Raw genomic sequence first — 15778 nt, 5'->3', positions numbered from 1 at the left:
CCTTACGTTATGTTTGGTTAGCCCTTCACCCCAACCCATATTCCTTTAACTCTCAGTAAGAGAGTTTGTGCAGTAACTAAAAGGTTATTTAGTTAATAATACATTTGTTATTACACATTTATAAATATATATATATATATATATATATATATATATATATATATATATATATATATATATATATATATATATATATATATATATATATATATATATATATATAAAATCAGAAAACTCTTAATCCCAAAAGGGTTCGAACCCGTTCAGCCACGGACTTCACTTTCTAACACTAAAATTTGAGAGTGTGTGTGCGTATGACGAATTTTCTAATGAACTTGCAAGTAGACTTGTGTTCACCTAATCTCTTGACTTAAGCGTATATAACTTTAGCGTATGTAACCTAATCGAAGGATACTAAAACGATGTTCATAAGACGACCTATGTTGCACTTCGTTTTTCGAATAGAGTTCTATACTGTTAGGATACGAGAGTGAAAATTAAATGAAAAAACCATTTTAATTATACGAGTCCGCAAAAACAGATCTCAGTGGTACATTGGTTGCGCTCTTGACTCACAATTGTGGATACCAAATATGATCCCCATATTGGACAGAAATAGTTATGCACGTTTACTTTCTTGTGATGAAAGTTCCCCCAGCACTAAATATGTACACGAGAGCTAGCCAACTGTAGTGGTGTTTCATCCTAGGGATGTTGCAGTTCGAATTAAGGGGAAATATCTATATATATGTGTAGTAAAGTATAGAAAAAATTAGTTTCACAAGAGATATGAAATAAGTACATTAGTAAGTGAAACGTGGCCGCATGACACCGTAGAGTTTATTTTGTGTCTTTTTATAATTTTATTTTCATGAATGTTTGCTCTATTAGTGACGTGTACACATGGGTGTGCGTTTGTTTATTGTGCATGTGTGCGTTTGTGTGTTTATGTGTGTGCGTGTGTGTGTGTGTGTGTGTGTGTGTGGGTGTGTGTGTGTGTGTGTGTGTGTGTGTGTGAGTGTGTGTGTGTGTGTGTGTGTGTGTGTGTGTGTGTGTGTGTGTGTGTGAGTGTGTACTCACCTATTTGTGATTGCGGGGGTTGAGCTTTGGCTCTTTGGTCCCGCCTCTCAACTGTGTATGTGTGTGTGAGTGTATGTGCGTGCGTGTGTGTGGTTTGGTGTGTGTTTGTGCATTCACCTAGTTGTGCTTGCGGGGGTTGAGCTCTGGCTCTTTGGTCCCGCCTCTAAACACTCAATCAACTGGGGAGATAAACTGGTCAGCTGTGTGTTTGTGTGTGTGTGTGTGTGTGTGTGTGTGTGTGTGTGTGTGTGTGTGAGTGTGTATGTGTGTGAGTGTGTATGTGTGTGAGTGCGTGTGTGTTATTGTGTGTGTGTACTCACCTATACTCAGGTGAGTATACTCGCCTGAGTATACAGGGTGAGTATATACTCACCTGGTGAGTATACAGGTGAGTATACTCACCTCACCATACAGGTGAGTACACCACTACACATTCACACATGTGTGTGTGTGTGTGTGTGTGTGTGTGTGTGTGTGTGTGTGTGTGTGTGTGTGTGTGTGTGTGATTGAAATATCTACGAGTGTGCCTTTGAGAATGGCTGAGGCTCACACAAGCAGAGCCTGAGTATGGATTATCAATCCTAACCTGTGAAAGTGTTGGTTCATAAATACTTCCGGTCGTTGCATATAAAGTGAACAACTTACCCATGAGAACCGTATCCATATTTACATGCTTCATGAATAACGTATTGTGATTGGTATGTATTAATCAATCCCCGTGCATCTAGGCATGTTTTTAGCGATTCTTCGGGTGTATTCACCTGAATACAGGTGAATATACCTGAATTAAGGTCAGATTTTACTAGTAAGACTGAGGAATACTGAATAGTTGTTGTGTTTTAAGTTAATTCTTCTTTATTTGGTTTCTGATTTTCTTTTTAAGCAATGTACCATATCAATGTACCAAGACGTATAAGGAAAAATGCTCTGTCGGCTTTAAGGCGATGGTTCGTTCCTTGCAATTAACTTATTTAGGCTCTTACCTTTGGCAGGTATAAATAACGATAATTTGTTGCCAACATACGTGTACTGTTTAGCCGTCAGCTGTACGATATAGATCTATAGTTGGGAAAAGTCTGAAGACTTTATAAAGTGATGGATCGTCAGAGTTTTTAGGCTTTAAAATGGTACGATGGTCATAGTCTTTATATTTCAAATGCATACAGTGGGATAAAGTTTGCAGACTTTAGAAGGGTTTGGATGATCAAAGTCTTCAGACTCATAGTCTATGCAGACGATGAGTCACAGTAACGTGGCTAAGGATATGATGACCAAACCACACATCCGAAGATGGAGAGACGACGACGTTTCGGTTCGTCCTGGACCAATGTCAAGTCGTATGTGCACATTCGACCTAATGGTCCAGGATGGACCAAAACGTCGTCGTCTCTTCATCTTCTGGCGTGTGATTTGGTCATCACATATACATACACCACCACCAAACATTCATACATACAAATGTGTGTGCACGTTTGCTTTGTTTGCCATATTAAAAAGTTAAAACTTCCACCACATATTTTTGACAAACAACAGATGTATTCACTAATATATTTCATAACGTTGTTTATGCTGCTACATGTTCAAGACAGCTTAGATATACATATTCGCATAGTTTTTTAAGCTTCTTTTTTTTGTTTGCTCTATGAAGTGTATCACTTATTCCCGCACCCACTCGTCACGTAATTGGATGTTCGTGGAGTTTCATAAGTGAGTGAGAATAACTGATGGTTTTCATGTGTATAGTATTTTCCTTTCTCATTCGAAAGGTATTTACAACCCGGCTTATAGAGTCTCAAGTTCCATATATTTTCTTAAATTTTAAACTTCATATCAATTTACGTACACGAGAAATTTGCATTTTTTTAGTCAAATGTCCAAATACCCGGACATGTTGTATGTTGTATACCTTTACAAAGTTTCGTGACTTTTTTTACTCAAAGATATTCACTTGAGTGGTTCACTCTCAGAGATTCAAGCTGGCTCAAGGAAATTCGTGTAAACTTTAATGTTTTAAACCGTGATTCACTCACAAAGATTCTTAACTGAGTCACAGATAAGTGCATGTCTGAAGTCCGTAAATCAACTGGCTCACAACATAAGGGGTGAAGGGAGTCGGCGGTGGGGTGGGGTTTTAAGGGGTTATAGAGGGGGGGGTGATTCAGAAGGGTCAGGGGCGTTTCAGAGAGTCTGCGAGAATGAGAGGGTGTAAGGGGGGGGGGTGGGAGAATTATGAGAGTCAGAGATAAATTGAGGGGTCAGTAGGATTGAGAGGGACAGGGGAGATTGAGAGTATCAGAGAGCATTGAGAGGAGGGGGGTGGGGTCTGTGGGGATTTAAATGGTCAAGAGGACTGTGGTCAGGGGAAATGCAGAGGATCAGGGGGAGGATTGAGAGGGATTGGGAGGGTCAGGAGGTGATTCGGAGGGTGATAGGGGATAGATAGACATGGTGGGGGCAGGTGGCAACACACACAAACGCTCCCGCCACTGCCAAGCCCGAGGTCAACATGTGACAATCAATATTCATCCAGCCGATTGCACTACCTGCCGCCCACCTCAGTGTCGGTGCCTGGACACCAGGTGACTTATTGATGACGTGTCACGTCGCTGCTGGTACCTGGGCGCAAGGTAACTTTGATGACGCATCACCTAAGTGTCGGTATTTAGGCACTAGGCGACGTATTGTTGACGTGCTATCTCAATGCTGGTACCTTGAAACTAGATAACTGATGACGTCTTACTTCTAATACCTGTGTATTAAGTGACTCACTGATGATGTGTCACCGTAGTGTCGGTACCTGAGCACTAGATTACTGACTAATCTAGTGGACAATTTCGGAATTTATACCTAGACGTTTTGTGATTGATTTACGACATTAGATACCTTAAAAATTTGTGCCTGTTGTCATGTCAACATAATTTTATAAGAATATTATAAGTGGCGATAATATTGTAAATAAATTTTCTCATTATTAGTATGTATATTAATATCAATCTGATATTCACTCAGTTATCCATAATATTAAGTTATGCTAGGTATTCGGTCCTCTTTTTCCAAGCAGTGATGATCTATCCAAAAGCTCAGTGACATAAATTAGCTGTCCAGGCAAATTAATCTTCTTACGAAATGCAATTACAAATCACTCCGGAGTATAATTAGATTTCGTACCCATGATATACAGACCCATGGGACAGCCTTGTTGTTATACTGACCAATGGGACACTGTGAGTTATGGATACTGACTGAGGGGGCGTGCGCGGTTTAGATATGGAACCATTGTGCCTTACACTTTACGGATTCAGTCTGACGAGGCCGCGTTGTTTAAATACAATCTTACAGCGAAATATTACGCTATACGCCGCCCTCTTAACTGTCAGGGTCTGACAGCAGCTGGAAATAGTATTACGTATCCTGACCCAGCGTAATTAACCTTGCCTGACCGAACCTAGTCATCATTGCCTCACCTAATCTTACCTAACCTGACCTAACATCATTACCTTTGTGTAATCAATCCTCTTTATGTCCCTTAACCTAGTTTCATCTGACCTTATCTTATCTAATTTACATTGCCAAATCTATAATATTTAGTGTCACCTAAACTACTCTTGCTTATCCAAACCAAATATGTTCTATTACGTGAACGAAAGCCAAAATGCCAATTGTGTATAAAATCACTTTGATATTGTTAAAAAGTATTAACTATTAAACAAAATACACTTTGGGACAAAAATGTAAATATGTGAACAATGTGGAGAACTTAAACAAGAATTTAAAATATTTGAGATAATAAATTTATCATAGAAACAAAGCTACATATGTCCTATGGGTTCCTGTTACCTATGTTTAATGTAAATTGTTGTTTATATTGTTATACACTAGTTATTTAATATAAGTTTTAGGAGCATATAAGAGAGAATCAAAATACCAGAGCATATATGTTGTCCTTTGGCACAAGGAGCATCTAGTCTATTTAAAAAGTTTTTTTTACATAATTCTTCTCTAATACTTTCAAAGTTTGGTAAAATCTGTTTATTACATATAGTTCCGACCGATAACTCACTCCCTTTTAATAAAGAAATATATAATTAGGAATACCCAGCAAACTGATGATTTATCTCCTTAAAGACGACGCATTCATACAGTTAGATATACATATCTGAAGGTTCTTCATTTTGAAGATGACACAGTGCTAAACTTAGATATTTGTTCAATTCTTCTATAACCAAAGGTTCATTAACATACAAATGACGCATTCTCACCTTTAGATATTCATCGAATTCATCTCCGGGTGTTTTACTAAAATATATTCATATTATTTAGGATGTATATATGATATATATTACATGGCAGTCATAACAATGGATACTTAGGTAATCTAACAAATGACATCCTTACTCATGGACACATAATCCATGTAGCATACTCTGCACAGTGTATCTTCCATACCATTGTATATATACCCAATCTATCTGAATCCCTTTTTTCAATCCTCTTTACCATGCAATTTTCTATTTATGGTTGCATGGCAGAACTTGTGCTTAACCCACTGGACATCTATAAGCACCATATGTTGGATAAAATCTAGGGCAACCTCTGACTTCTCAGAGAAAAATTATTTCTTTTTAAACCTGTCAACAAGCGATTCTTATATTGTTCAAACTACTTCCATGTTATATCTTTATGATAAGTATTTTAGGTGAAATATTATTCATTTAATATCAACAAGCTTGTGTTTCATGCATGCAAATTTCAGTCAGATAAATAAGATCAAAACTCTTAATTATTACCAATGACCCTAGCTGCTAAACCTCTACCACCCACTGCAATTAAATGTTTATTATCTAGCTTTTACACATGGCATTCAAATTAACTTATTTTGAAAGAATGTATCTAATAATGTTGTACATTCATAAACATGGATTTAAAATAATTTTATGTGCATGTAAGTTAAGATATTTATTATAATAATGAACAAAATACTTACAGCTACAGATTACATGACCAATGGTCAGTCCAAACAAAAAGATAAAACTCAAGGATATCTTGTTTCAAAATATGTTCTTCTCCCTTTTGAACTCAATATTTCAAACAAAATAAAGCCATCAAATATAATTTTTTAGATAGTTGAATATCATCTTTCCCCTTTCCTTTGTTTTTATATGTTTCTTCATCTCATTTATTATGTCAATTAAATTCATGTTAGCAATTTTTAACCTATTGAGCTCCCAAGCCTGAAAGAGAGCTCAGTGGGATAGATATGATTGAAAAAGGAGATGCAGTGGAGGCCAGTGGCCTACTTACACATGACTGGAGCTCTCCACGGGCATTCCTATGAGTTTTAAACTGAACTTTCTTTCTTTTCTTTCAGCTATCGGCCTGCTGTCGTAAAAGCGTTCGAGTGAGTTTACAAGTTTATTTCATTGTTTAACTGCTTTTGTAGCTGTATATAGGCAAGATAGATACTGTTATGTGGGTTGAGAAAGTTAGAATATTCAAGTTAATGTTTAAGCTTTTAATATCTGAAATAATATTAATAATTATAGATAAGACAATTACAGTTAAAACTAGGTAGGTAAAAGGTAAAGGTAAAGTAAATCTAGGTAGCTAGATACACAAGATAAAATAATATTGAGATTTACGAAGACACTTACTACAATGCCGTAGTGCTTGCATGAAGGTGAAGGAAAATCCCAGGATATGTGTAAGTGTATTAAAAACTAATTTTCGGATGTCACCTACATCCTTGCTTTAGGTACTGTATACAATGTTTCGAACATTGTATATTTTACAATGTTGTGCTCGTGTTTTTGAATTTCTGTGTTTAATCGCTTTTTGTTATAGTATACAGATTAGTCTTGTTATAGTTTTCTAGCAATCTATATCTATAGTATTTTATTTTAAGATTTTGAAAGGTGTATGGTGAGTATGAGTGAGTGCACATTCGCCTCATTCTCACACCTCGTATCTCAGACCATATATCTTGCCCTTCATCCCTATTTCCTTTTGGTTTATACCTCATTCTTAACACCTTATAGCTTATCTTTCATCCCACACACATTTTCCTTCACGTCTTATCCATTGCACCTTATCCTTCACTCCTAACTTTTCACACCTCATCCCTCTCATTAATTCTATTCTTACATATAGTTTCTGACATATCCATCCTATCAACATCTCTTCCTTTCCTACCACCTCCTTGACACCTGTTCCATTCCTCTCCCATCAACTCTCCCTCGTATCTTCCTGTCTTATCAAGTTCTCAATTTTTCTGTTCATAATTTATTAATTCGCAACTTTCATCCTCATGTACACGCTCCTCATACCCCCCCCCCCCCGTCCTTCTCACAACCCCACCCCTTCCTCCTTCATCTACTTCCTTTCAAACCCCATTCTTCCTCATCCTAACTCTACTTCACATCACATTGTTCATTCTCACCCTCACATCCTTTTCTCCCCCCTTACCCACATTCAAATTTCACAAATCCCATTTATTGCACCTCCCTAAACGTCTTCCTCGTCACTCGTCATCCAACTCTTTCATATTTCCTTCCTTCCTCTCAAGAACACACCCACACCACATTCCTCTTCCACATCCTTCCCCTTCCTCACACGCCAATACCTCTTTCCATCCAAACACCTTCCTGACCTCACCCACCCTTAAATCCTTAACACTCACAGTTTTCACATTCATACCTCAGTCTCGTATACCTAATCCAAAATCACTCACACCTCATCATCCACTGACAAATCTCCAACTCTCACACACCTCTCACTCTCTTAAATAATCCCTTCCTTTCTCCTCTCACAATTTCAAACCTCATCCCATACCCCATGACTCATTCCCTCATATTCCTCATTCGTATCTTCCATACATTACTTCTAATATCACTTCTCCGTTCTCTCTACGTCTTCTATCATAGCTACTTCCTCAAACATGCCTACCTTCCTTGCTCCTTCCTCACTCTTCCTCTTTCTCGTCATTCCTACTTTCTGTCTCCCCTCTTCCTCACGTATTCCATCATAACTTCTAACTGACGCATATTTTCTTTCTGCAAACAGCACTATTCCTCAGTAATTTACTTCTTTTACACATTCCCTTACCTCATACTGCCTTCCTTCACTCATTCCCTTACCCAACTCCTTCCCTCACTCATTCCTTTACCCATTATCTCTTTCCCTTCCACCTCCCCTCTCAAACACATCATATCTCCTTTACTTATCCCTCCCCGTCAAGCCGTCCTTTTCATCTTCCTTCCCCCCACTTCTCCATTCGCTGCCCCTCCCCCACCCCACACCGCCATCCTCAACACCTTCCCTCTTCCCTACGCATCCCTTTTCCATGTCGCCTTCCCCATCACCTTCCCTACCCACCCCAAACACTTCCTCCTACAACACACTCCCCTATATCTCCCTTCTTCCCACTCTGTCTTTCCTGCCTTTTAACAGCCCACCTCAAAAGCCCTCCTCTCCTTTACCACTCTCTACCACATTCCAGCCTCCCTATCACTTCCCCTCTATCCCTCCTCCCTCCCCAACTTCTCCCTTCACCAGCATTCTCCCATCCCTAAACCTACCTTCTCCCTTCCCCCTATCCGCTTCTAACTCTCCCAGCTATTGTCACTTCCAGAATAAATAAGATTGAGATTTCCGCAGTTTTCCATTGCAATATGTTATAATGTTTTAATCAGCAGTAATTTAGGTATTTGCAAAGGTAAGTCCGTAATTAAACTCTGTAAATTTCTTCCACCGTTTGTTAACAGAGAGAACACACGTTAGTTTATGTATAACAGTTTTTATTGTCTACTATTTTATTGCATATATATATATATATATATATATATATATATATATATATATATATAATATATGTACATATATGTGTGTGTGTGTGTGTGTGTGTGTGTGTGTGTGTGTGTGTGTGTGTTTTCTGTAGTGTCTTAAACATGGTTATGCATATCGTATGTTAACTATCTTAACAGTGTTATTTATTTGCTGGCATTTAATATCCTGTGCTTTGTTTATTCTTTATTATATATATATACACACACATCTTTTTTTAATTATTATTTAGCTTACAATTAGGATTTCAGACATTTGCAGTATTAATGTTTGTTTTCAGGTCCAGAACTTCTAGAATTTTTAAGTATAAAATTATTTTGTAAATATCAATCCAATTCCAAGGACCCTAGAGCAGGTAAGCAGGGGACGGAAGGCAGGGGTGAGGATGCTGAAAACTTGAAAAGGAAAGAGAATACCTGTCGGAGGTGGGAGTTACGCCTCGGTGACCCAACCACTGTGGGTATTGACTTTCTGTGGTACTATATGGTCATTCAGTTCAAGTTCAAGTATGCTTATTGAGACAAGAAAGAAATACATCTCAACGGAATAGAGAAGTTTAGACTATTTCTTCCACCCAATATGGTCTTCTTCGCATTCCATATGCATTTCAGGGCGTCGCAAAGGGTTTCGGGTTTCAGGCAGGAATTTAACTAAAATTGTTTATTAGTTCTCCTTACGAAAAAGTATGAGAATTGATTAATGCCTTAAAGGTAATGCGATCCTTAAGGTATTAAGGGTCACATTACCCTTAATGGGACCTTAAATATATTAATCAGTGAGATCAATTTATCTTAGTGCTCTATACTCACAGAAATAAATTTGCTAAGCCAGTGTGCAAATAGTTCCTTTGGAAGAATTAGATTTGACGCAAACTAAATGCTAATAACATAATATAAATTTTTATATACCATAGGTTTCTAATTTAATAAACTGCACAAAACAAATATGATTACAGTGGTTTCTAATATTGTATAAACATAGAATAATATTATATAACAATAATATAAATATATTTACCTTTATTTATACTGTTGTTATATTAGTTATTTTATAAGCATTGAATCTGTTAAGCCACATCTTGGATTTAGACATTCCACGCCAACTCTATGAGACTGCTAGAATTATGTGTATTTCAAATCCTGAAACACAGTTAATTCTCTCAAATGGATAAATCTCAAATCTCCCTGTTTACTGAATAAAGACGAGAGGCAATGTAGAAATTTATGTAATTCCAAAAGATGGAAATTTTATCTCCCGCTTTTGGTTATTGAGAAGTTGACCACATAAATTGATAAGTTGAGCAGTTGGAACTGAGAGTAGTGTGGTTCAGCAGAATGTAATTTATAAATTTTTACTTTTTATGCGATCATGTAGTTTGTATAAATGACATTTATTATAGATGGGATTAAACAATTATTTTTAACAAGGAGGCGGTATCTATAATAATAACCTGTAACTATAACTTTAGCGAATCACGCAATAGGTCTTCGTTTTCATTCATTAATGGCATCGTGGGACGTCACACGCCTACAACGTCCTTCGTGAAGCAATTTCAGGCAAACTTCCCCACAGCAATTCTCCAAACAGCGAGCAAACTCAATCATTCAGCGAAATTTATCTGCGTTCGTCGTCTCTTCGGCAGTGATTCTATTATCGGGGAATTTCTCAATAACACTCGTGTAGTCACTGTAGCGAAAATACTGCTGATATCGTCATTATGTAAACGAAGCATATGGAGATGAAGCTTCGGAATGCATGGTTATTTCGTACTGTCGTATGGGGTCCTTGGGAGACGTCACAGTGGAATTTTATGATTGACCACTCTGTGACAAAAGGTGTGTTTCTGTCTTGCAAAGGAGGTCGTGTTAGTATACATGATTACACTACTAGTTATGAAAAGTAGTGCATTGTAAACAGTTCTTTAGGTTTTTGCTTAACACGGAAACAAGTATAAGGCTAAAAACTTTTAGTAACCAATATATTCCATAAAAATCAATCAACAGATATCTATGCAGCTATTTTTATACAACTACATAAAAGAAAGAAATAGGTTCAGTGCACTAAGCACTCCAGCCCGCCCCTAATGTGCAGTGTTCCCGACACAAGCAAACCTCTGTTATTTGCACGACTCTCGGAAGCCCAAATCGAAAGGGAGCATCTCAGGTCAGAATTAATAGTTCTTCTGATATTTCTTGCTCGTTTTCTCGGGCGAATATTGGTATTGTTATGAGCTGAGTATGCAAATGCATATGCAAATAAGGAACATTATCTCTCCCGATGCTACATCGTGCGTTTTAGTGGTATTTATGTAGGAACTAGAGCACAGCTGCTCTTTACAGTGATGAAATAAGCGGGAAGGATCTTTCTTGCTCCTTGCATTGGTTGTTCACCCGGTCTCTCCTTCCTTTTCTCTCTCGAAGAGAAAGTAGCAATCATTTTCCTTCACAAATTTGTGATTAAATCAGATTAAGTGAGAGAGATAAATATCCGAAAGAAAGTGAGAGATAAATGGGGGTGAAGAAATGAGCAGGAATAACAAGGATTTACATGTAAATAAATGGTCGTGCAAGTAAAACGAAAGAGAATCCGCATATAAGACATATATACAGAAAGGGAAGTAAGAAATGAGAGCCAAAAAATCACTACCAGAAGGAGAAGAAGAGCGAAACAGGTGAACAACCGGTAGTTCTTAATTCACTGAAATAAGGAGAGAGAGAGAGAGAGAACAATTGCTAGAGATACAGTGATAGACAAAGGCATACGGGAGATAAAATACTCTAAAACACTACCTCTCACAAACATACACACGCGCGAGCGCGCACACACACAGGCTCACTCCATACACAGTTTCAAGTGTAGATATGACAGAGCCCGATAGGCTCAGGAATCTGTACACCTGTTGATTGACGGTTGAGAGGCGGGACCAAAGAGCCAGAGCTCAACCCCCGCAAACACAACTAGGTGAGTACAACTAGGTGAGTACACACACACACACACACACACACACACACACTTTTTTAGTGTCAGAGTGGTTGACAAATGAAATGCATTTGGAAGTGATGTGGTGGAGGCTGACTCCATACACAGTTTCAAATGTAGATATGATAGAGCCCAATATGCTCAGGAACCTGTACACCTGTTGATTGACGGTTGAGAGGCGGGACCAAAGAGCCAGAGCTCAACCCCCGCAAGCACAACTAGGTGAGTACAACTAGGTGAGTACACACACACACACACATACATAAAACCTTTCTCCTGATGCGCACATATAAAGAATAACATCGTCGTATGCAAGGCTGACTAACATACGACTGCCTTCAGGAACCTGTGTAAGAAATCATTCAGAACCTTTTTATGCTACATATGTAAGACCAATCCGGGAGTATAAGGCCCCAGGATAGAGCCCGTATCTTGTCAAGCACAAGACGAAGCTTTAAAAAGCTCAAATGTATGCCACTAGGCTATTCCCAGAACTAAGAGGCATGAGTTACGAGGAAAGGCTGCGTGAAATGCACCTCACGACACTGAAAGACATAAGAGTAAGGAGGAGACATGATCGCTACCTACAAAATTATCGAAGGAATTGACAGGGTAGATGGATAAACTGTTTAACACGGGTGTTATGCGAAGAAGGGGACACAGGTGGAAACTAAGTACCAAAATGAACCACAGAGAAGTTAGAAAGAACTTTTTCTGTGTCAGAATAGTTAACAGACGGAATGCATTAGGCAGTGATGTGGTGGAGGCAGACTCCACACACAGTTTTAAAAGTAGATATGATAGAACGCAGCAGGCTCAGGAATCTGTACACCAGTTGACACAACTAGGTGAGTACAACTAGGTGAGTACACACACACACACACGCATGCACGCACACACTCACACAGTGTGTTAGAGAAAAATATACGTAGTAGACATAATAGAGGAAAGTAGATTGTTAGAAGGAGCCCGGGGCCTCGCGGCTGAGTGGACAGCACTATGCGGTCGTAGTCCTAATGGCCCGGATTCAATTATCGGCCGAGGCGAAAACAAATGGATAGAGTTGCGTTCACCCTGATTCCCCTGTTCAACTAGCAATCAATATGTACCTGAGAGTTAGACAGCTGCTACCGGCTGCTTCCTGGGGATGTGTGTGTGTGTGTGTGTGTTTGTGTGTGTGTACAAACACACACAAGACAAGAAGCAAAGATTTTTATTATTATTAACACATTTTGGTACATCTGCATTTGTGCAACTACCCAAGCCTATATTAAAGGAGGTAAAGAGTGTGTCAAGAACTAGCTACATGATGCTAAATATCCCCCATCACACAGGATGGTTAGTCAGACAGGGCTACGTGATAATTACTCTGCTCTGGCAAACTTTCTAGGCCTTTTGTGGATATCAAGGGAACAGGAGGAATATGGAATCAATGATACTAAAAATGTCCCGGTCTCGCATGATGTTTAGTCGTATAGGTGTATATATGAGCAGTAGCCTGCAATGGAAAACTTTGGGTGCATCTTGAGAATATCAACAAGAACACGAGAGTTAATAAAGGTGAGGCAATTATGAGGATAAAGCGCCATGCCAATTCGACTATATAGCACTTGCAAGGGGTCAGGATAAGAATTTGGGATTGGACGCGGGTAAGGAATGGGTAATAAAGTGACTGCAATGCTCCAGATACCTCATGCAGGGAGATTTAAAGGGTCTATTACATATGTTTTATTAACACATTTAGGTACATTTCCATTTGTACATCTTTTCTAGACTATATGAAGTGGGAGTACAGTATGTCAAAAAACTAGCTACGTGATGCTAAAAAAATCCCTATCACACAGGATGGTTAGTTATAAAGGTCCATTACATTTTTTTAATAATACATTAGGTACTTCTGCATTTTTACAGCTTCCCTAGACTGTATTAATGGGAGTACAGTGTGTCAAAAAGCTAGCTATATGGTGCTAAAAAATATCACACATGAAGGTTAGTCATACAGTCATGAAGTAGTCTGCACTGACAGACTCTGGGAGCATTATGAGGATATCATCATCAACACCAGAGTGTGTAAGGTAGCAGTGATACTAAAAGTCTCCATCTCGCAAGATAGTTAGTCATACAGGGCCATATATATGTTCAGTAGCCTGCACTACTGTCCATAACAATTAGACAATGTAATGTAAAACTCTACGTTCCCGTTCAGCCACATTTCATTTACTGGTGCTCATCCTGTTCGACTCTAAAGGAATTCTACGCAAACATTCCTTCTAAAGCACCCTCCGAACAAAATATTTATCCAAGGAGGAATAAATTAGGATGAAATCTCCGATGCTCGTGAAGACTCATTACCAGTAAAAATTATATATGCTGATGCATTCCTTCTCGTCAAGATATTTAAAAATGAACAATAAGTAAACTTTTATTTAATTATATATTAATTTAAATAATAGTATTACTAAATATTAATAATAATATTATTGGTAATTACAATACAATATAGTAATATTACTGAAACTAATGCAAATGCGTAAATATTATAAAATAATTTATTAATATTTTCCAAGGATGCTACATGTCATTTGGAACCTCGTTGCTTCCGAAGACCAGCAGACCTTTTCTCACTTCCCCAATGATTGAACAACATAATATAACATTTCTCGTTGGGATTGTTTCATTCTTCATAGACTTCCCAGGCATTGTAACACCCTGATTCTTGTGGGAATCCGGGGTCAAGGGAGTAAATAGCTCCATAAATATCAGAGCTGGCGGTGACAGATGTTGAGGCGAAGTCGACGGTAGTCGGGTAGGCGGCAATAATGAGGAGTTTCGTGGCATAATATCCAGAAGGTGACAGGAGAGTCATGAGAGGTGATGAAGAGAGGTGGGGGAGAAGGTGATAAATGATCGGACGACTCCAGGAGACCTTAGTGAGGGTTAGACCGGGAAATAAATGATCAGCAATGAGTGGATGGGATTTCGGGAAGCAATCAAGTGTTATCCGAAAAGTTGGGAAGTTTCTCTAGCGCGTCTCTATAGATAAATTGTATAGTTAGAAAGGGCCGACCAGATTCAGAAATACTGGCGTTCCGTCAGAAGGGCGGAGAGGACCGGTCGTGTCAAGCCTCGGTCAGCTAACATGACGAATATGTAAATTCACGCAAGGACCTTTTGTATACAAATGTCATCTACTATCCAGCAAAGTAAGATTCTGATAGGAGGTCTGAGGTCCATATTCATGAACCAGAAGTGGAAATACAATAGGTCTGTCGAGGGATCTGTGACACAGAGCAAGCAATTTTTCAGTCAAAATCATGGAGGTTCGGTCACTGGACTACAGTTTATGACCAGCAGTGGTCCCCTAAGGGTAAGGAATAAGTTAAGTTCGGTCAGTGAGGAATGTAGGGTTATTATCAGGTGCTGTTAGTTTACAATTTAGTCATTTAATATTCAACCCTATACCCATCCCGTGGGCTGTGGTGGAAAGGGTTACTGAGGCCTATAATGGGTTCAGAAACTAGTCCCCATAGTTCAGTTAACTAAGCAAATAACTATCTTGTGATGCTAGTTATACTTTTATAGTACACATTTACATACATATACATTAACACATACAGGAATACATGCACACACACACACACAGAGACATACATCTAGGCCAACGTAAGAACTGCCTTTAGAAATTTATGTAAGGGATCCTTCAGGACCCTGTATACCACTTATGTAAGACCAATCCTGGAACATGCAGCTCCAGCTTGGAGTCTATATCTAGTTAAACACAAGACAAAGTTAGAGATGATTAAGCGTTATGCCACTAGACTCGTTCCGGAACTGAGAGGTATGAGCTACGAGGAAAGGCTAAAGAAGCTGAAACTCACGT

The 15778-nt window shown here is 38.6% G+C and overlaps 1 protein-coding gene across 1 annotated transcript in view; it reads left to right on the top strand.

Annotated features, from left to right (window-relative positions):
* Nucleotides 1-15778, top strand: part of LOC123748125 (gamma-aminobutyric acid receptor subunit beta) — a gene marked incomplete in the record, with an annotated part of 337780 nt that overhangs the window by 22133 nt on the left and 299869 nt on the right. Inside the window, 1 exon segment of the mRNA XM_069329940.1 lies at nt 6449-6478. Coding sequence (XP_069186041.1) covers nt 6449-6478 — 30 coding nt within the window.

Source organism: Procambarus clarkii, chromosome 23 (genome assembly GCF_040958095.1).
Source record: "Procambarus clarkii isolate CNS0578487 chromosome 23, FALCON_Pclarkii_2.0, whole genome shotgun sequence".
Classification (NCBI taxonomy): domain Eukaryota; kingdom Metazoa; phylum Arthropoda; class Malacostraca; order Decapoda; family Cambaridae; genus Procambarus; species Procambarus clarkii.
Note: the sequence above shows the minus strand (reverse complement) of the source record. Positions and strands in the feature narration are given on the sequence as shown.